General features: G+C 41.1%; 1 protein-coding gene across 2 annotated transcripts in view; it reads left to right on the top strand.

Annotated features, from left to right (window-relative positions):
* wdr44 (WD repeat domain 44) overlaps positions 1 to 22986 on the top strand; it is a 67765-nt gene that overhangs the window by 5940 nt on the left and 38839 nt on the right. Inside the window, exons 2-4 of one of the 2 annotated variants that reach the window (XM_072594807.1) lie at positions 3044 to 3074; positions 9550 to 10228; positions 20580 to 20710. In XM_072594807.1, coding sequence (XP_072450908.1) covers positions 3044 to 3074; positions 9550 to 10228; positions 20580 to 20710 — 841 coding nt within the window. Of the gene's footprint in view, positions 1 to 3043; positions 3075 to 5560; positions 5740 to 9549; positions 10229 to 20579; positions 20711 to 22986 lie in introns of those variants that run through there. The other variant, XM_072594808.1, reaches the window with a different exon arrangement.

Raw genomic sequence — 22986 nt, 5'->3', positions numbered from 1 at the left:
CTGAAGGTCTGACCACTGGAGGTTGAATAAAGAGAAGATTTTGGGGATGAGAAGGATACTGGGATAGAAGAGATTCCACTATTTGGAATGGAGTAACCACATTGATGGAATAGTCAGTGCCTGAGTAATATTTGGGATGGAGTTGAAGAACATTTTATTTTCCCCAGCTGAAGGAATTTGTAGTCTCTCCCAAGATTGCATTATTTGAGGAGGTAACAAATAGGATAGATAAAGGAGAAGCAGTGGATGTAATATTTTTGAATTTCAGAAGGCATTTGGTGAGGTATTATACTTTAGGCTAGCGAGTTTTGAGAAGATTTGTAGCTAATGAACTTGAAAGACCCTATACAGACGACAAGCAAAACTAATCACATCTAAAAAATACCTTGCAAGAACTGCAACAAACATTATTTTGGACAAATATGCATGGACATCAACTGACTACAACATGACATGACCCTCTCACTAGTATCCTTACATACGGATGAGGAAGGGCACCACTTCGACTAGAACAACACATCCATCCTTGGACAAGCCAAACAGAGAGAGACAGAATTCCTAGAAGCATGGCATTCCAACCAGAACTCTATCAACAAATATGTTGACTTGGATCCCATTTACCACCCTGTGAGAAAAAGAACAGGAAATGATATCACCATAGGAAATGATGCCACCAAGGAAACTCAAACATAAAAACAGAAAGTGGGCTCCACCACCAATGCTTCATTTGGAGGCTCACTGAAGTTGTTTCCTAGTATGGTGACGAAATGTCTGAAAATGAACCTTCCAGCTCAGCGAGCAAACCTACATCCAGAACACTTTAGGCTACTTAATAAGATGAGCACTTGATATTGCAGGTAGTTTTATAGCATGGATAGAGGATTGGTAAACTAAAAGAAGAGTTAGGATAAGAAGTACATTTCCAGGATGGCACCTAACTAGTTACATCTTGGCAACCAGGAAAAGACCTGTTTATTCCAACTCTCTTTCTTTGGTTAGCAGTTCCTCTATCCAAGTGATAAATTTACCCCAGCAGTTATCCATAGTTTTTCTTTCATTGAGGCATGTTGATTTTCAGCCATGTTTTGATTTCAAGTGCTGTGGTGTCCCAATAGAATTTAGTATTTTCCTCTCTAATTTCAAATTTACTGGATAAAAGTTGCCTGTGTTTTTTAACCTTGCTTTCTTGAATACTGAGGCTACATTTACTAACTTCCAATCTAAATAAACTAGTCTAGAATCTAAACAGTTCTGGAAGTTTAAAACCAATGCATTCACTACTTCTGAAATTGTCTTTTAAAAAACCTGAGGATGTGGGTAATCAGGTTTTGGGGACTGTTATTTTAATTAATTTGGATACTGCCAGGGCAGTTTGGAGTTGAACAAGATATTCTGGCTGATTGGTAGGAATGCTATGACTGTGCCACAAGAGGCCCTCAGTTCAGGAGATTTATCTTTTTAAGTCCAAAATACTGTTTATTGACTAATATCCAAAGTTCATCATTTCACTCGACCCTGAGCTTGCCATTGTCTAAGAAATGTTTTTCTTTCTTCCACGATGAAAATGTGAATAGCTCTGCCTTTACAATTACAATTTGTCCTGTCTTTGTCTCTCAGAAACTGTATTTACCTTTGGCTAACTGCTCGCTTGTTTTTTGCGCAAGATCTAACAAATGTTTTCATACCTCCTGTTGATTTTCATTCACACTTCTCTTTCATCATCATTTACTTGGTCATCCTTTATTTTCTAAAATCCTCTTGAAACGAAGTCCTGTTACATTGTAAGCCTCTTCCTTTAACCTAGCATTAATAACATGCAGTAAATTCTTTATCTGCAAAATCACAAATTCAGCTGCACACATCACAAATTAAGTAACAAAAATAAATATATATGATTTTTAATCTTTTTTACCGAGCTCTACAGTCATGAATTTCATCATTTGCAGGGGTTCCCAGCAGTGGGAATAACTGAATCATTTAGAAGTGGCGTAATGAAGATACTACAGTGGTCTTCACTGAAACTTGTGATGTAAGAAAACACTCAGCAGATTAACTTGGAAGAATTTGGAAAACAAATGTATCTACAGTCAAGAGGCAGTAAATTTAAGTCTTATTTCTGAGAATTCGAATCAAGGCAAATTAAATAGTTATCAGAGGACGGTGGCATTCTTTTGAGTGCCCTCCAGAAGTGAATCTCATGCAGGCTATCAGAAGAATGAGGGAGTTCTTGGGGTTGGTGAGGAACAAAGCTGAGTATAATGTATGAAGTTAAAAACCATATTGTTAAGCTAATAGTATATGTTTAGTCTCTTTATCTGTATGGATCAACAACATTTTGAAATTAATTCCAAGAAAAAAGGCTTCGTACAAAGTGGAAAACTACAAGTTTAGGCTTACTATCAGGGTTTGGCGAACACTAAATCCCAAGAATAACTTTTTCAGAACAACAGTCATGGCAAAATGGAATTAAAAAAAAATAACTGACTTGAGCACAATGATAGAAACGATAGTTTTCATGAAAGCACAAACGCTCTCTCCTCATGTTAGGTTTCTGAAGTATATCACTTTCTTTGCGAAGATTTTTGATAAAAATATCTGTTGTAAGGAATCACTGATGACCTGTCTGCTGACAACATGTGACTTGCATACCTTCTTGACTGAATCCAAACTGAAGCACAATTTGAATCCATGCATTCGTGTGTGTCCTTACTTAGCTAATCCTGAAATCATTTTGAGAGTTCTCATTTGTAAGCTTTCAATAATTCAGTTCCTTTGCAATTTGTGAAATTAATGTTATTTGCAAACATTCACATCAATTTCAAGTGCCAGTTTTGTTTGATGTGATTCCTACTGCTGTAGCTCTTCCAATGTACCTGTCTGTGTAACGTTAGAAATATTTCTAATACAGAAGTATTCTTTCTGTTTTGTAGAGTCAAAGTAATATGTGCTAGCCATTGCTACCATTAATACTATAGCTAGTCTTAAAATGTCTCTTGATAGCCTAACAGAATAACATCTCTCTCCTCTTTTTCCTCCGTTCTAGGTCACCCAAAAAGGTCATTACCTCTGCTAAGGTGGGTATTGTACATCAGCAAAATATGATGGGAGGATCATGATGGGAGGATTAGCATTCAGTACCTGCCTCTGTTACACAAATTAAGGCGTTTGGGAGTGAAGGAAAAAGCACATCTATACTCATTGAGTTAATCTGTGGTTCTGCATTCCAGTCTAATTGAACTTTTGTTCTAAGTACAGTTGCTGTTGATGAACTGTGGAGAGATTTGTGGTGTTTCAATGGCAGTTATAATTTGGACATGTCAACTTGGTAATGAAGATGATGTTCTACAGGAAACCCAGTCTTGGATTCTTAGTGTACTTCTATTGAAGTAGTGGCTTATTTAGTAGGAGCCTGTTCATGCTAAGGAGTGGGAGCTGAGCATGTAATTGTGGGTAGTTCAATGCAATAGGAAGCGTATCCTGCATTGTTGTTAGTACAATCCTTGATGTAGCCTGTTTGATTGATGTACTGTCTTCCTGTTCATGTTAAAGATCCTATTACATTGTTAAAACAGTCAACAGTTTTATAGATGCCCTGACCAACTTTCATCCTTCAACTACCACCAAAATCATTGTTGCATTTTTATGTTGTTGTTGTTGCTGCAAACTAACTATCACACCTGCCAATATAAATCTTGCATTCGAAACGGCAGTTCGTTCTCTGAGGCATTTGAAGATTTCTCGAGCTTTGCTTTGTAATTTCAAACTTACTGTTTGTGTTGCGCAATGCTTTTACAATGTGATGCTGGATGCTGTGAAGTGACAAATTTAGCAGTGCTAGGTATTACTGAAGCTGTAGCTATCTAAATCTTGTGTTTTAGATAAAAATAAAAAGATCATAGATGACTGGCTTCTAATTACTTAAGCTAGCTTTCAAATTACAAGATGAAAATATGAAATTAATTATTTGAGGTTGCTTTATTCAAGAAATTTTATTTGTCAAACTGTGGCTTTCGTGGAAATATTTATTATGAATAGTTTATTTTTAAAAGAAGAAAGTAAAATGCATGTGTTGAACACAAAATTAATGGTGATGGACTTTACTATAGGAGAAAACTTGGCATTTCATCTGCCCTGCATAAAGTTATGATTGCGCTGTTAATGTTCAAGCCACTAGAATGGTTCTAGACTAGCTGTTTAAAATATCTAGCTATTTAAGCCCACTTTCGACAGATTCCTCATAGCTTTACACGTCTTTCTATGCAAATGCTTGTTATTTTAAAAGCAATGAATCTGTCTCAGGTGTCATATTTCTGAGCACAACTTTATGAAGTGAAAATCGGCTATGTTGAGCATTGAGAAATCCAAGAATAGATTCAGCAGTAAGTGCTATAACTTTTCACAGTATGTTCTTTGACTTCAAGCTGAATGGTTGTGTAAATTGGTTCATTTAAATATATTCTGCTCCAAAAGGAGAGCTTTTGTTTCAAATGATGGTAAATCATAACTTGTTATAATGTCAAGTAATTTCACTTACTTGACATTATAACAAGTAATTACAAATCAGCAGTTAGTACCTGAACTGGTTTGAAAGCAAAGTTCATTGTGAATTCTAAGAGTCTCTATGATGCTGAAATTTTAGTGTAAAGCAGAATCATTTCACACCATGTTCAATTTAGGTACACTAATGTGTTGTATTTCACATGGTTAAAAGCTAAGAAACCTTGGAGTTGTAGGGGTAGCTATAAAGGAAGGCAGTAGTAATTAAGTTTTGCTACTGTTAAGCAGCTAGGATTAATTTGAATCTGTATTTAACCTGACAATATATCAGCATTACCATTTCCCTCGTTTTTAAAATGTTTTTAAAATGTTTTTAAAATGTTTGTTTTTAAAATATATAATTAATGTATAACCAAATAATTGCAGAGTTTTGATAAATAGTATTACAAGCATCAAGCTGGATATGTTTATTGACCATAAACCACAATTTAATCTCTTTGTTATGATCTAATATATAATCAGAAGGAAAAGAAAGGATTCTTGCTTTAGGGAGAAGACAGAAGGTGTCCGGGTCACTAAAAATAAAGTCATGCAAGATAAAAGTCACATAAAAATTAGATTCCCTACAGTATGGAAATAGGCCATTTGGCCCAATAAGTTCACACCGACCCTCCAAGAGTAACCCACCCAGACCCATTCCCCTACCCTATATTTACCCTGATTAATGCACCAAACACGATGGGCAATTTAGCCTGGCCAATTCACTTGATCTGCATACCTTTGTGTTGTGAGAGGAAACCGTAGCACCTGGAGGAAACCCAGGGGACAGAGGGAGAATGTGCAAACTCCTCATAGACAGTTGCCTGAGGCAGGAATTGAACCTGGGTCCCTGGCGGTGAGAGCCAGCAGTGCTAACCACTGAGTCCCCATGCCACAAATATATTGTATGATAGGGCATATACTGACACATTTTTACAAATTTATCTCTCAGCTGATGATTCATTACTCTTCCATGTTGAACAACAGTTGGATGAAGGACTGAGGTTGGCAAGGGCACAAAATACACGCCTCCAAGAGTGGTTCAACAGTAAGACGACTGCTTGAGCTGGTCAGGTTCAAAAGAGCATAGCTCCTCAACTGGTCTGCAGCAGATGGTGAAGGGACCAGCAAGAGTGAAAATTATAGTTAATCTAATCCTCACCAATCTGCTTGCTTCAGATGCATCTGTCCTTGACTGTTTTGGTAAGTGTGACCACTGCACAGTCCTTTATGGAGATGAAGTCTCATCTTCACATTGAGAATATCTTTCCATGTATTGTGTCACCATACTAAATTGGACAGACCTCAGATCCAGCAACTCAGGACTGGACATCTGTGAGGCACCGTAGGCCATCACCAGCAGGACATTCATACACCACAGTCTGCAACTTCGTGACCTGCATATCCTCCACTCCAACATGATCAAGCCTGGCTCAATGGAAAGTGCAGGAGGGAATGCCAGGAGCATCACCAGGTATACCTAAAAATGAGGTATCATCAAGTCAGTCATAGTTGTACAGCATGGAAACGGAACCTTTGGTGTAACTCGTCTGTGCTGACTAGGTATCCTAAATTGATTTTGTCCCATTTGCTAGCATTTAGCCCATATCCCCCATAACCCTTCCTATTCATATACCCATCCAGATGCCTTTTAAATGTTGTATTTGTACCTGCCTCCTCCACTTCCCCAGGCAGCTCATTCCATACACACGCCACCCTATGCATGAAAAGTTGCCCCTTAGATCCTTTTTATGTCTTTCTCCTCTCACATTAAACCTGTGCCCTCCGGTTTTGACTACCCTGGGCAAAAGACCTGGGCCCTTCACCTTATCCATGGCCCTCTTGATTTTATAAACCTCTGAGGTCCTCCCTCAGCCTCCAATACTCCAGGGAAAATAGCTCTAGTTTATTCAGCCACTCCCAATAGCTCAAACCCTGGCAATATCTTGTAAATCTTTTCTAAATCCTTTCAAATTTAACAGCATCTTTCCTATAGCAGGGTGACCAGAATTGAATACAGTATTCCAAAAGTGACCTAACAAATATCTTGTACAGTTGCAACATAATGCCCCAACTCTGATACTCAATGCACTAGGACAATAAATGCTTGACTAGCCAGTGATGCCCTCATCCAGTGAATGAATGAATTTCAAAAAGGGCATCTGGCACATAGCACGGTGGTTGTGATTGTTGGAGGTCAGGCATCTCTACTCCATCTTTGCAGGTGTTCATCACAGCAGTGTCCTCGTCCCAGCCATCTTCAGCTGCTTCGTCAATGACGTTCCCTTTATTACAAGGTCAGAAGTGGGGATGTTTGCTGATGCTTGCACAATGTTCAAATGCAACAAGATGGAGAGAGTATCCAGGTTTAGGCTGGCAAATGGCAAATAATATTTGTGTCACTTAATGACCATCTCCAGGAAGAGATTATCTAACCACCTGATGAAGGGCTTATGCCCAAAACATCGATTCTCCTGCTCCTCAGATGCTGTATGACTGGCTGTGCTTTTCCAGCACCAAACTCTCGACTCTGATCTCCAGCATCTGCAGTCGTCATTTTCTCTTCATCTACTCTGATACTCGGTGGTGTTACAATGACTGAATTCCCCATGGTCAGAGGCTAGGAACACAGCAGCAAGTATCCCACTTTCTGACTCCCCAAAGTCTGACCACCATCTACGATGTACAAGTCAGGAATTTGATGGAATAATTCCCCACTTGCCTGGGTGAGTGCAACTCCAATATCACTCAAGCATCCACACACTCCTCCACCGATGCTCAATAGTAGCAGGTGTGTACTATGTCCAAGATGCAGTGCAGAAATTCACCCAAGATCCTCGGGCAGCACCTTACAAATCCAAGACCACTTAAATCTTGGAGGTCAGTGCAGGAAATAGATGGGAGTGCCACCACTTGCAAACTTCCCTCCAAGCACTTTCCATCCTGACTTGGAAATATATTGCCATTCTTTCAATGTTGTTGGGTCAACATCCTAGAACTCCCCTATCCAATGGAATTGTAGATCTGCCTAGAGCACATGGACTGCAGCAGTTCAAGAAGATAGCTGATCATTTTGTTCTCTAGGGCAACTGGGGTGGGCAATAAATGCTGGCCGACCAGTGACACGCATGTCCCACGAGAGAATTAAAAAAGTGTTCTACTATTGACATTAGTTGGAACACCAAAGGACTAAATGAAGAAGTGTTGGCAATAGTATAATTGCAAAGCATTCTCTCGGAACTAACTAGAATAGTGGATATAGCTCAGCATAGCTGAGGCAGTTCTTTAGATATTGAAGAACTAAGTTAGATTTTCGGAGTTATGTCTGCAAGGGGGAGAAAATGAACAGAATAAATAAATTTCTATTTTGAGATACTGAGATTGTGGCTGATCAGATTTGCTTTCCAGATCATTAGATGAAAGAAAAGGTAAATAGGGACATTATTGGGATGTTCCTTTGCGTATCTTTAATTCACAAAGAAACTTTAATGTGGGAATACTTTCTCATTTACCTTTACAATGTGTAGATTTTAGTTAATGATTTAAACGTCTTAAAATTTTTGAGAGTTTCAAGAGTGCCAGTTGAGGTGTGAGGAACTGAGATCTTGCAAGAGGAGTATTCTGGGTTGTTTCTAGATTATGTGGAGACTTGAGTCAATGCTGAGTATTAGCAGTTTGAGTCCAGTGATGCAAACCTGCCCAGACTGAGGAAGGCTGAGTCCAGATCTTTAAGTTAAGAGGTTACTGCAATTATTTCTGTTATTGGAAAATGATATTGATGGGTGGTCCCCATCCAGTCATGTGTGCATAGGTGCTGCAGATGTGCACCAGGTAAGAAGACCATGCCTCTGAGACTCTGGCACATTGTGTGCTGTTATCAGCTGAGGATTAGGCTACATTCTAGAGGAATTAAAGCTAACATTTTTTTGAGAGGAAGGTGGAGTTTGAAGGACTGTCTAACTGAATGTGACCATTCGGACGTGCCATTAGAGGAACAAATCCTAAGTTATTCCCAGCTCTACTACAGGCTGATTGCTCCATAACTTAATAGCTTAGAACTTCAGCAGTCTTTTGAACGTAGTTACAATAATCCTGTCTTTTCCTTGTCTGATGCTACCAGCAAGGTCCACTTCAGCAACTCCTTAAATCCCCAAAGCACCTATTGGTACTGTTCCCTTTTCAGACAGAAAACAACTTTAGCATGCATCCTTCTCCATACAGTAGCTGCTTATTTCTCCACAGCAGAATCTGAATTTTTTTATCACTTTCTTGTGTGAAAGAAGTTGACTCCTTTCTGTGGCTGACAGCAGACATGTGTGAAAGCTATCACTTGATTTCACGAGGTTTCTCTTTAAGTTTCACCCCATGTTAACCAGACTACATTGGCCAAACTCTAAGTTGGGGTGCTTAAAAATTCCCAATTTTACCTTTAAGTGTACACTATCTATGTTACTGATTTGGGTTTGGGGGACTAAATGTAATACTCCCAAGTTTTTTGAAGACACATTAGGTGGGAATGTGGGTTGTGAAGCAGGTGCAAGGAGGCTTCCAGGGGCCCTCGACATGCTCAGTGGGTAGACAAGAGCATTGCAGATGGAATATATGTGGAGGAGGAATTTCTTCAGAGGGCGGTAACTCTTTGGAGTTTCCTACATGAGGACTGTGAAAGATTAGCCATTTAGTATATCTAAGACAGATAATTGATTTCTAGAAATTAAAGATATTGAGGGGTATGGGAATAGTGTGGGAAAAGCTGGTGTGATATAAAATCAGCCATGATCTAGTTGAATAGCTGAGCAGACTCAACTTACCCAGATCCTATATCTTATGTTCCTAAGTGAAGGGTGACATTTTAATCATCATTGGCTTGTCAATTTCAGTATTCATAATGCTTAAGTCATTATTAATCAACAAAACACAAATAATTGACATTATTTCAGGAGCAGAGACCAGTTTTTGCTGATGAACGTTCTTCTGACCTGGCAGCTGATTATACCTTGTTTTTGTTCTCAGGTTCTGGAGGAGCCAGAAGAGGAATACCCATTGAAGAGTCAGCTAACAGCTGAACCCTCAGACACTAGTGAAGAGGAAAACAATTTTAAAAAAGACCAGGTTGTAGTTTGTGCCTCAGCTGAAGCTGATCCGCTCAGCAACATATCTGGGCTATTAACCATTGATCAGCCATTGTGTAAAAAGCCAAAGGACTTGACAGAGCAAAGCAGTTCAAATGTACAGACTGAGCAGAAAAACCTGTCAGATACTCTGCCATCTTCAGAAACTGTCACAGCAGTGTCACTAGGTGATGGGAATGAAACACCATCAGCGTTTGTGAGTAGTTTGTGTTTGGATAAGTGCAGTGAAGAGTCTTTTATGTCATTGCAACAAGAAGTGGATAAAGCTGAGGACGTCAAAGAGGTCAAGAAAGCAGACATCTTGGAGCACGTTTCTGCAGATTGTTTCCCCCTCCATGATGTGTCCTCTGAGGAGCTGCAGCCTTCGGAATTACCGCAGCAGATGAATGTAGAACCTGACATAGTAGCTAGCACAAAGAAACCCACACCAATGCGCCCACCTCCACCAGCTTCAAGTGTCCCTCCTCCGAGGCCGCCACCACCTGCACGGCCTGCTCCTCCTCCTCGAAAGAAGAAAAGTGAAACTGCCTTGGATGTGCATGGTTCTTTAGGTCTAGAAGGTTAGTGGAACATCTGTTGCCTTTTGTAAGTTGACAATTGAATCTATGATTACCAAAAATTGAAGATGTTCTCAGAAAAAGGTAAATGTTAGTAAAAACTGCCAAAATAATAATGCAGAAAATAATCCAGCCAATTAATTCAAATCACTTTTATAGTTGATTGTTCTAATTTTGGCTGAGACATCCAGATTGTTATTCATGAGCTTATACTTGGATGTTTTGTTGTGTTGTAATGTATACTCCTGTGTTCTGCTGGGAGAGAATTTTGGAAAATTTCACACAGCATATCCAAGTAACACCCTCTTGTATTTGCTGAAGGACTGAGGTTACATGTATGCTACCATATGTTTCCAACTGCATTATGAGATGCAAATGATGCTGATGTTGCTGCAGGGTTTGTGTTATCAGAACAAATAGTCTTCTATTTTTATTATCCTTGCATTTTTAATCCTCTCGACATCAATGTTTAAATTATCTTCTTGAAGAGTGCAATTTTTGAAGTAGCTAGTATTGAGTTGCATGTAATACCAGATCTTCCAATCACAAACCTATTTCCGATCCTAATCAGGGAAAAGAAATGGACACTTGCCTTTCAGAGAGATCTCTTTGTGAATTTCTGTGCCAGAAGGGCAGCATGGTGGCTCAGTGGTTAACACTGCTGCCTCACAGCACCAGGGTCCCACGTTCGATTCCAGCCTTAAGCGATTGCCTGTGTGGAATTTGCACTTTCTCCCTGTGTCTGCATGGGTTTCCTCCTGGTGCTCCGGTTTCCTCCCACAATCCAAAGGTGTGCAGGTGAGGTGAATTGGCCATATTAAATTGCCCATAGTGTTAGGTGCATTAATCAGAGGGAAAAGGTCTGGGTGCGTTGCTGTTTGTAGGGTCAGTGTGGACTGGTTGGGCCAAAGGGCCTGTTTCTGCACTGTAGGGAATCTAAACAGGAGCCTTCTCATTTGCACCTGTCCAGCATAATCCAGGATTCCATGAAACCAGCAGTGCAGTGAATCAGTGTTGAAGGCACACCCCCTTTTCACAGCAATCCTGCAGTATTCCAACATTTGATAGTCCTCTAACCAGTTACATAGCTACTGAGAGATCTTAAATGTTTTAAGTACACTAAGAAACAGGGTGCCAAGGTGGGGTGGAGGGAAGAGGGTACGTACTGAGTGGGTGAAGGTTTTGTGGTGGTGGGGGATAAAGGGGTTGGTGCAATAGGTAAGTGGGTCAGTACTTGGTATATTAGTCTGTGGGGCATTTGTGGATGGTGTGTTCTTGTCAGGAGTGGTTCAGATCTCTGTGTGGGTAGACTCATCACGGTTGGATCATGCTGGGAGGTTCCCAACCAGCAAGTCACTGGGTATTGGAAGGGTTTGTTGGATCTGGTCTGGTGTCTGGGCTGTCAGTGTACAGTGAGTTGAATAGTTACCTAGTAGGTTTTCAATTTCTCTAACTTTTCCTAGGTAACTATTCTGCTCAGTCAGAATCTTTTAAGATCTCCAACTTTATCTCAAGAGTTGGGGCATTTTTTTCAGAGGGCTCCAGACACCAGTGTCCATTGGATTTTTACCTTTACTCGGGAATTCACACAGTCAGGTGCGTTGGAATTTCTACATGTTCCCAACGCCCAATCTAGTTCATGCTGTTACAATGTCTATCTCCACATTGGAAGATCTGAGCCAAAATGTGTGACCAGCAAGTTTAAATAAGTTCATACGTTCTAATAGCAATATTCACTGCCAATATTTAATTATAATCTGAAGTTTCTGTCTGTCCTGTTCTCAAATTCATATATTTATCATGTATGCATTACAATGCTGATTTCACCTTGTAATTCCCATGCTCCAAGTGCTTGATTGGTGACATTTGTTTTTTGTAAAATGAAAGGATAATATTGTAATTAACTGTATTCAGAGAAGATCAGTCAGTATAATTTAGCTAAATTGGGTATTTTTCAATCACCGTCTCGGACATTAATGCCGGTTAAATATGTCTGGAGTTCTGAAGTTATGTTAACGTTCCCAAAGCTTTGTTTGTCACACTTGAATTAATTTTGTAGATGGTTTTCTCCCTAACAACAGAAAAGCAGACTTGAGCACTTCGCAAAGCTGAAGTCTGTATTGGTTTGGAACTTTAGACAGCAGAACTATCTTATGTTTATGGAGCTAGCTCAATAAACATTCCTTTGCTTCTAATTTCAATGGAGTTTGTTTAGAAAAGTTAGTATAGGATTTTACTCAAATTTGCTTTAAAAATGTTTCTTATTCCTGTACATAATCTGGCCTTTGCAATTACTGTGACTTTGGTTAGCGCTCTCAAAGCAGTTGCGTATCTATGAGCAGCAAACAGAAACCTTGCTGCATACTAAAACTGAGTAATTGGCCTGAATGTAAAGATAACTAAAATGGCCACTTGCAAATGTAAAAATGGACCTGGTGACAGACATCCCTCAGCTAAAATGCATATGTGCGTGCGGGGTCGATGTTATTGCATTTCATGCTAATGATGTCACCATCTCTATCTGTGGCCTTATTGAGGATGGTTTTCTGAAGAGTCTGAGACTGAGCCCAGGGAGCGGGGCAAAGACTAGGAAGGGAGCAGGGACAGTCAGGTAGTGCAAGGCCATTGAGCAGTGCGGCCAGGCTACCCACGTGTCGTGATGTGGCTGCGAAGGGGGCCCTTCACAGACCATTGTTCCAAATATGTGTAGTTTAATTGGAAGTTTTGTCAGGATTTACGTCTCCAACCAAACAGTTCCTGCATGTTTGCTGCTGTTAGGTTTACATATCAACGAAAATCACAGGAAAGAAATGGCCTTAAGTGGGAAGAGCAAGGACTTATACAAGCATTCAATCTGAGGGCTGTGCATCAGGTGCTGGTCAGTCTGCTGGACTAGTGTGAGGGAGAGACTGCTGTAAATGGGATGTCAGCAAGGTGAGTGTGTTGGGAGGGGATTTGTATGTGTGAGAGGTGGCAAAGGTGGAGAGCATGAGAGAGGGAGAGCTAGGCTTGTGTGGGAGTTGGTGATTGAAGGAGGAATGGGCACATTAGTTGGGATGTTGATGAGGGAGGGACAATGTGTGTTGGGGAAGATAGAGGATTGGAGGATGTGTGTGGGACGAGGGAGGGTGGGTCAGTGTACGAAAGAAAGTGAGGAACAGGTATGTATGTTGGGAGCATGTAAGGGATAGTGCTGGAGTGGGGGTGAGGTGTTTGTGAGAGAGGGAGACGTGGAGCAGGAATGTGTCATTTTCCGGGATGGAGGATTCAAAGTGACAAGGGTGACTGAGTGAGAACCGGCAGTGCGTACACCCTCCTTTTTCTTCCCTTCTGAACCATCTTTCTCTGAAACAAGCTGGGCGAAGAGAAAATGTCAACCTCCAAGGCAACTTTTTCCTGACCTACCCTTTTGTCTGGTTTCCACTACATGTCTGGTGAATTGTCAGAGGTTTATCAAACGTGGATCTTGTGTTTTCCCAACACCTTGGCTGTGCTGCTATTCCCATGCCTTTTTCCTAATTGTGAATCTGGGGCCTTGAGACTTTTTCCAGCTGTGCTTCATAACTGCAAGGACAAACCAATTAGTTAGCTTTTCTGCTTAGTACTTTTAGTAATCATTTTATTAATTATTAAGATATTGGTTCATAATTTTTATTTTGTTAAACCCTATGTTTCTAAAATTTGCTCACTGAGAGAGAAATTGAAATACACCACCAGCCTCCATGTGAAAAATATTCAACAACCATGATTGGAATCATTTGAAGACTTATCAAACCTCATCTCAGAGAAGTAAACTAGATAATTTGTCTGCTCAACTGCTGTGCTCCCCGTTGCGTTCTTCTCTTCCCCCCCCCCCCCGTGCTCGTCTGCCCCCCCCCCCCCCGCGCACTCTCTCTCTACCCCCCCCCCCGCGCTCTGTCTCTCTCCCCCCCGCCCGCCCCCCCCCCCCCCCCCCCCCCCCTCACAGGGGGGGGTTGGTGGGGGGAAACACCTCTTTATACAGCAGAAGAGGAGGATATAGAAAATAAAAAAGATTGCTTGCAAAAAAATGTGGTTTTTGGTTTAGAGGACAATAGATTTTATTAAAATAAAACTTGTGTGTAAAACTTCAGAACAGTTGGAGGCGTTCAAAATGAATTGAGGCGCATACAAGCCCAACATGTTCTCTTTAGGATGAAGTGTAGGAGCAACAAAGCCAGGCACCTTGGATGTCTTGGAATATTTGGAACTGGTTAAGAAAGGAGCATAACCTTACAAAGGGAGCAAATCAATGGAGGCCACGGTGGAGTGCAGAGGGGAACTTAAGAAAGCTATGAGGAAAGGAAAGAGGGGCATGAAGAAATGGTGGTGGGCAAGGTTAGAGAGTTCTGTGAGTCCATCAAGGGGAAGAAAATAATCAAGGCAAGAGTTGGGTATGTAAAGATAAGGGGGATACCTGTGTGTGGAACGAGAACACATTGGTAGAGTATTAAATGAATATTTCACCTTTGTCTTGGGCAGAGGAAGATGTTAGTACAGAGCTCAAAGATGGGCTGAGAGGTACTTGAGCACATTAGAACATAGAACATAGAACATAGAACAATACAGCGCAATACAGGCCCTTCGGCCCTCGATGTTGCGCCGATCAAAGCCCACCTAACCTACACTAACCCACTATCCTCCATATACCTATCCAATGCCCGCTTAAATACCCATAAAGAGGGAGAGTCCACTACTGCTACTGGCAGGGCATTCCATGATCTTACGACTCGCTGAGTGAAGAACCTACCCCTAACATCAGTCCTATATCTACCCCCCCTTAATTTAAAGCTATGCCCCCTTGTAATAGCTGACTCCATACGCGGAAAAAGGTTCTCACTGTCAACCCTATCTAACCCCCTAATCATCTTGTACACCTCTATCAAATCACCCCTAAACCTTCTTTTCTCCAAAGAAAACAACCCCAAGTGCCTCAGCCTTTCCTCATAGGATCTTCCTACCATACCAGGCAACATCCTGGTAAACCTCCTCTGCACCCGTTCCAGTGCCTCCACATCCTTCCTATAGTATGGCGACCAAAACTGCACACAATATTCCAGAAGCGGCCGCACCAGAGTCTTATACAACTGCAGCATGACCTCAGGACTCCGGAACTCAATTCCTCTACCAATAAAAGCCAGTACGCCATATGCCTTCTTCACTGCACTATTTACCTGGGTGGCAACTTTCAGAGATCTGTGTACATGGACACCAAGATCCCTCTGCTCTTCCACACTACCAAGTAGTCTACCATTAGCCCAGTAATCCATCTTTTTATTACTCTTACCAAAGTGAATCACTTCACACTTAGCTACATTGAACTCCATTTGCCACCTTTCTGCCCAGCTCTGCAGCTTCTCTATATCCCGCTGTAACCTGCCATATCCTTCCTCACTGTCTACAACTCCTCCGACTTTCGTATCATCCGCAAACTTGCTCACCCAACCTTCTAACCCTTCCTCCAGGTCATTTATAAAAATGACAAACAGCAATGGTCCCAAAACAGATCCTTGCGGAACACCACTAGTGACGGCACTCCAAGATGAATCTTTGCCATCAACTACTACCCTCTGTCTTCTTCCAGAGAGCCAATTCCTAATCCAAACCTCCAACTCACCCTCAATGCCATATCTCTGTATTTTCTGCAGTAGCCTACCATGGGGGACCTTATCAAACGCCTTACTAAAATCCATATATACTACATCTACCGCTTTCCCCTCATCTACCTCCTTCGTCACCTTCTCAAAGAATTCAATAAGGTTTGTGAGGCACGACCTGCCCTTCACAAAACCATGCTGACTATCCTTGATCACATCATTCTTATCCAGATGTGCATAAATCCTATCCCTTATAATTCTCTCTAAGACTTTGCCCACAACAGAAGTGAGACTCACTGGCCTATAGTTACTAGGATTATCCCTACTCCCCTTCTTGAACAAGGGAACCACGTTTGCTAGCCTCCAGTCCTCTGGCACTACTCCTGTAGACAAAGAGGACACAAAAATCAAGGCCAATGGCTCTGCAATCTCCTCCCTTGCTTCCCAGAGAATCCTAGGATAAATGCAATCAGGCCCAGGGGACTTATCTATTTTCACCCTTGCCAGAATTTCCAACACCTCTTCTCTACATATCTCAAAGCCATCCATTCTACTTATTCGTGCCGCAGTATTCATATCAACAACAATGTCCTGTTCCTGAGTGAATACTGACGAAAAGTATTCATTCAGCGCCTCCCCAATCTCTTCAGCCTCCACACGCAACTTCCCATTACTATCCTTGATTGGACCTATTCCTTCCCTAGTCATTCTTTTATTCCTAACATACCTATAGAAAGCCTTAGGGTTTTCCCTAATCCTACCAACTAAGGACCTTTCATGTCCCCTCCTTGCTGCTCTTAGCTCTCTCTTCAGGTCCTTCCGGGCTACCTTATAACTCTCAATCGCCCCTATTGAACCATCATGCCTCATCTTTACAAAGGCCGCCCTCTTCCATTTAACAAGGGATTCCAACTCCTTATTAAACCACGGCTCCTTCACACGACCCTTTCCTCCCTGCCTGATAGGTACGTACTTATCAAGGACACTCAATAGTTGCTCCTTGAACAAGTTCCACATATCAATTACGCTCTTGCCTTGGAATCTACTTTTCCAATCCACACATCCTAAGTCATGCCTCAACGCATCATAATTTCCCTGCCCCCAGCTATAACTCTTGCCCTGTAGTACACACTTATCCCTCTCCATCACTAGAGTAAAAATCACCGAATTGTGGTCACTGTCCCCAAAGTGCTCACCTACCTCTAGTTCTAATACCTGGCCTGGTTCGTTACCCAGAACCAAATCCAGTATGGCCTCACCTCTTGTTGGCTTATCTACATATTGTGTCAGGAAACTCTCCTGCACACATTGCACAAACACTGACCCATCTAACGAACTTGAGCTATAGCTTTCCCAATCAATATCAGGAAAGTTAAAGTCTCCCATAACAATCACCCTATTACTGTCACTCTTCTCCTGAATCATCTTCGCAATCCTTTCTTCAACGATTCTAGGACTATTAGGAGGCCTGTAAAAGACTCCTAACAGGGTGACCTCACCTCTCCTATTCCTAACCTCAACCCAAACTACCTCAGATGGCAAATCTTCATCCATCTTCCTTTCCACCGCTGTAATACTATCTTTGACAAGCAAAGCCACACCCCCCCCTCTTTTACCCCCACCTCTGACCCTACTAAAACATTTAAACCCTGGAACCTGCAACAGCCAATCCTGTCCCTGATCTAGCCATGTCTCCGTAATAGCCACAACATCGAAGTCCCAGGTACCAACCCACGCTGCGAGTTCACCTACCTTATTTCGTATACTTCTGGCATTAAAGTATACACACTTCAAGCCACTCTTCTGTTTACAGGCACGATCCTTTAAGATTGATACCATATTCCTACCCTCCCTACACTCCAGGTCCTGCACCCTAAAGTTACAGTCTGGGTTCCCATGCCCCTGCAGAGTTAGTTTAAACCCCCCCCAAGAGCACTAGCAAACCTCCCCCCAAGGATACTGGTGCCCCTCAGGTTCAGGTGCAGACCATCCTGTCTATAGAGGTCCCACCTTCCCCAGAAAGAACCCCAGTTATCCAAATACCGAAATCCCTCCCTCCTGCACCATCCCTGTAGCCACGCATTTAACTCTTCTCTCTCCCTATTCCTCGACTCTCTATCACGTGGCACGGGTAACAAACCAGAGACAACAACTCTGTTCGTTCTAACTCTGAGCTTCCAACCTAGCTCCCTAAAAGCCTGTCTAACATCCTCAGCACTCCTACCTATGTCATTGGTGCCAATATGGACCACGACTTCAGGCTGCTCCCCCTCCCCCTTAAGGACCCGGAAAACACGAAATATTGGAGGTTTTAGCGAATTTAAAACTCCAGATGAGTTGTATTCTGTGGGAAATTACAAGGGCCCCGAACCAATTTTTAATTCCTCTCTTGGCACAGGCTAAGTGCTGGAAGACCGCTTATGGTGTTCGTTTTTGTAAGAAGAGTGGTAAAGATAAACCCAGGAATTACAGACCAGCGAGTTTCACATCAGTGGTAGGGAAACAATTGGCAAAAGTTCTGGAGGAGAGAAGTAATCTCCATGTAGACAAACAAGGTTTGATGAGGCATAGTCAGCATGGCTTTGTCAGAGAGAGGTCATTCCAAACAAATCTGGTGGTTTGTATGGATTTCATCAAAGTCTGTGACAAGGTCCCACGCGGAATCCAAGGTAACTTGGCAAGTTGGATCCAAAATTAGTTGAGTAGTAGGCGACAAAGTGGTGGGAGAAGGCTGTTGTCTGTCTGCAGTTGAGCATCCAGTGGCATATCAAAGGGATTGGTGCTGGGTCCCTTATTTTTCATGAGATACATATGATGTAGATGAGAGTGGTGGGAGTGTTGTATGATGAGTTTACAGATGACACAAAGATAGGCTGGGTGATTGACTATGTGGAAGGAGCTCTTAGATTTCAAGAGGCTATAGACAGGTTGGTCAAATGGACAAATCAGTGGCAGGTGAAATTTAACTTGAGGTGATGCTCTTAGAAGGAGCAATACAGGTGGTGACTGAATCAATGGCAGGACACTAGAAAGTTTAGAAGTATCCTGGGTTGCTTGTCTGCAGAATCCTGAAGGTCGCAAGGCAGATTAATACGGTAGTTCAGGCTACAGAATGCTTGTCTTTATCAGTTGTGGCATAGATTATAAGATCAGGAAGGTTACATTGGAGTAAGGCAGGACTTTGGTTAGGGCACAGCTGGAATGCTGTGTGCAGTTCTAGTCTCCTGACTAAAGGATGTGATTGCACTGGATAGGTTGCAGGGAAATTCGCCAGGATGTTTCCTGGAATTGAGTACTTCAGCGATGGAGAGAGGCTGAATAAGCTTGAGTTGTTTTCTTTGGAGCAGAGATGGTTTAGGGTGACCTGGTAGAGGTGCATTGGATGATAAAGATACAGAAAGCAGCTGTTCCTCTTTGTTTGAAAGGTAAGTAACAAGAGGGCATACTTTCAAGATGAAAGACTAGAGGTTTAGAGGCAGTAAAGTAAAGGTGTCTTCACTGAGGTTGATGGGAGTCTGGAATGCAATGCCTGGCGGTAGCCTGTCAATGTTTCAAAAGTAATTGGACGAGTGCTTAAAGTATCATAACGTTCAAGGCTATGGGCTGAGTACTAGAAAGCGAGAGTAGTGTAGATTTAGTGTAGCTTGAAGGGCCAAAGAGCCTCTTCTGTACTTTGAATCGAGGATGCTGTCTGTATACCACCGTGCCAGTGATGGCTCAACCAGTCAGGGCCCTCATGTTATATACATTCATGTCTTGTTTTTCACGTCTGCTTCTTGCATCTTAGTCCTAATGACTGCAAGTTGAAAAGCTTTGACTACTGCCTCTACGTAGCAGTTTTCAAGTATAGTTAGGCCCGTTTGTAGCCAAACTTTATATTTCTTCCTTTACCAATTAAAAGCTGATTAAGTAAAATTGAGAGTGCGCATTAATTTATGTTATGGGCAGTATTACCAAATTTAAGCAGATGTCAGCTAGACATGAGCTCACCAAATATAGGCTGGTCAATGCCTTCACTTAAGGGATAGGCCTGGTAATTTTACTTCGTGCCTGATTCTGACAATTTATCATCAGTTGAATTGGAAAGGCACTGATAACAAGGTGGATGTAAAATCAACAGATTGGGCAGGTTATGACAAAAAATATGTTCTTAAAATAAATTGGTTCCAGGTTCTTTTGAAGATTTGTATTTCACATTGCATTGTGATATTCCACAAGTAACAAATCTTCATGGAACTATGAAAGATTGGAGTCAGGAATTATTAACTCTTGTTTATTTCTACCTTGAAAGGTTGATGCAGAGTGCATACTCATTGATGTTTTGACTTCCATTAACGATCTTGAATATCTCAACTGTGTTCAAAATACCTTATGAATGCTTTGAATGCATCGCATTCATATACCATGTACGGTTAGATAATTAATTTGTCTAAGGCTAGACTCTATATTGGACATTGTCAGGGATCCAAAATTTTATGCAAACAACTGTTGATCAAGTTAAAATCCAAAATGTTGCCTCCTTTCAGTGTTCTTCTGTCCTTATTTTGCATCTCTCCATAAATTTGCTTGTTTGTAAATCTTGCTAAAAAGTTATCCTTAATTGTAATATTTTGGATAACATAAATTCAAAGAGGGGTTGAATTTATTTACAGGTGCATAATTATTACACTCTGCTCCAAACATTTTGTCAGTTTGAGTGAAAATTTTCAGTTGAGAATTGGTATTTTGTTTCTATGCAGTTCCCACAGATTACGTTGCATCCAATGGATTAGTGAGTCCTAACACTGCTGTAGAGAATCTAGCTAAAGAACTGCAGCACTCATTAGATCTTGCAAGTGCAACCAGTGGAGACAAAGTTGTTACTGCACAGGTATGTAGAAAACAATCATATTCATTTGCTGGAACTAATTAATAAATGAAATCTGCTTTTGAAGTGTCAAGCTATTTAATAAATGAAATCTGTTTTTGAAGTGCCAGTATTTTAGACTTTGTGTTCCAATCATGGATTCTGTCTCTGATCAGAAGAGCTGAAGAGACAGAATCTGTGGTTGGAGGAGCAGCTCCTTACAGATTCAGTTTCCCACACTTACTACTCCACCAATCAAACCCTGCATGCTTTCCAGCCCTGAACAATCTACTGTTACTCAGGCCTGGACCTTGAAGGAACCGTAATATTGACTGATGTTAGTGGAAGGCTAGCCCACCTTTCCTGATTTTTCACCTTGTCTTTGAATTTGTTTTGGGCTACTTGTAACATTTCTTCTTTTTTTCAAAGGAAGGTAGATAGGGTTCTGATTAGAAAGCCAAGTCTCTAAGAATTCCCATGCATGTCTTTGTTTTGCCTGTCCTAGGATGTGTCTGTGCGAGACATACCGCCAGCACCTTGCCAGAGATTCTCACTGATGTTACCTAGCATGGTGACAAAATGTCTGAAAGCAAAATTTCAAGCTCAGCGAGCTAACTTAATTACAGAACAGTATTTCTCCCAACAATGTTAGTCGGTAGAAACCTGGTTTAATCCTTCTCCCAACGCAAACTCTGTCAATGTATATTTATTTGAAGCCAGTTCAGGGAGGTGGTGATACTTCTAAATACTTGTAATCTTAACCAGAAAATTTAGTTTATTTGCCATGTCCAGACTGTTTTCCAAGTCTTGCAGATGCAGGACAGTAGTTTTCTATCTTAGTAATGTCAAATTCATGAAGTCCTCTCATGTCAGTTTCATTGTTTTGTAGCATGAACACCTTAGAGACAATCTATTGTAACTCTGGGTCATATACTCAAACATTGGCCTTTTATTCTGAAGTGTTGTTAGGGAGTTGCGGGTTTTAACAACTTGCTCAAATGATTGCTAACCAATCATCAGAGGGGTTCATTAGGAGTCCTGGAAAGGGATTATTTAAGAGTTGCAACTGCACATACATTTTGCATCAAAAGTGGTGTCACTGGTGATCAGAAAGTAAGTTCGCCATTGATTGGAGTTGTACCAAGCACAGAGGAAGATGACTGTGATTACTTGGGGGTCAATCATCTCAGTCACAGGTACTCGCTATTGGAGTTGCTCAAGATAGTGTCCAATTATCTTAAGCTGCTTCATGGTGTAACTCAAATACCATCTCCAACAACAGGGAATCTAATCACTGCCCTTTGACATTCAATGGTTCTACTATCATTGAATCTCCTACTATCAACATTCTGAAGGTTACTATTGAGCTGAAAGTGAACTTGATCAGTCATGTAACCACTTAGGCTGCAAAAAGAGGTCAAAGGCTATGAATTCTGTGGCAGGTAACTCACTTTCTCTGTCCCCGATGGTTGTTTATGATTTCTCAAGACACCAGTCAGTATAACGGAACATTTTCCACTTGAATGATTCAAGCAACACTCAAAAAGCTCAACACCATCCAGGGCAAAGAATTATGAATGATTGGAGTCTGAAATGGTTAACTGTGTTATTTCTGATTTGTCAATGAAATATTAATCTTTGTAATCTGTTAAATAAGTGAAAGCCATTGGGGTCTAACACAAGGTTCTTAACTTTTCCAATTTCAGAAGGAAGATAGCTTGTCATATTGAATGTCCTTTCTAATTTAGGCAAAAATCAGTTTTGTTTGAAGTTTGAGAGTGAGATTATGATGCAGAATTTGAGTGGAAAGAATATGTAAATTCCAAAACTGCAGCATTTCTGATAATTTTATTTTCAGAAGAGGCAGGCAGTAATGGTGAAGCAGAGCAATTTCTCTTCTAGATTTAGAAAGTTAACTGTCAACTCTACAGGATAAGAAATAACTTCAGTGTTGTAATTGACTACAGAGGATTCTACCACCATTGTAAGGGTTTCAGGCGTTGACACTTAAACATTGTTTCATAGTTTCTTTCCGATTCCACAGACCTTGTCGCTACTGATTGAAGACATGTTGAAAAAGAAATCAAAATAATCAGCTTGAGTTTTGTACTGATGATTATAGAGAAGAGTGATAGGGTTACCAGGAATCATGGACTTCCTATTGTCTAACAAGTCTTAGGGAGAAGTTATTAAAATCTGTCATGAAGGATAAAGAGAGAGAGCTCTTAAAAAAAAACCTGAGCAGATTGGAGAAAGTATATGTGATTTTGTAAAAAGCTTTGCGTGATGAATCCAATTGA

The sequence above is a fragment of the Chiloscyllium punctatum genome, chromosome 25 (genome assembly GCF_047496795.1).
Source record: "Chiloscyllium punctatum isolate Juve2018m chromosome 25, sChiPun1.3, whole genome shotgun sequence".
Classification (NCBI taxonomy): domain Eukaryota; kingdom Metazoa; phylum Chordata; class Chondrichthyes; order Orectolobiformes; family Hemiscylliidae; genus Chiloscyllium; species Chiloscyllium punctatum.
Note: the sequence above shows the minus strand (reverse complement) of the source record. Positions and strands in the feature narration are given on the sequence as shown.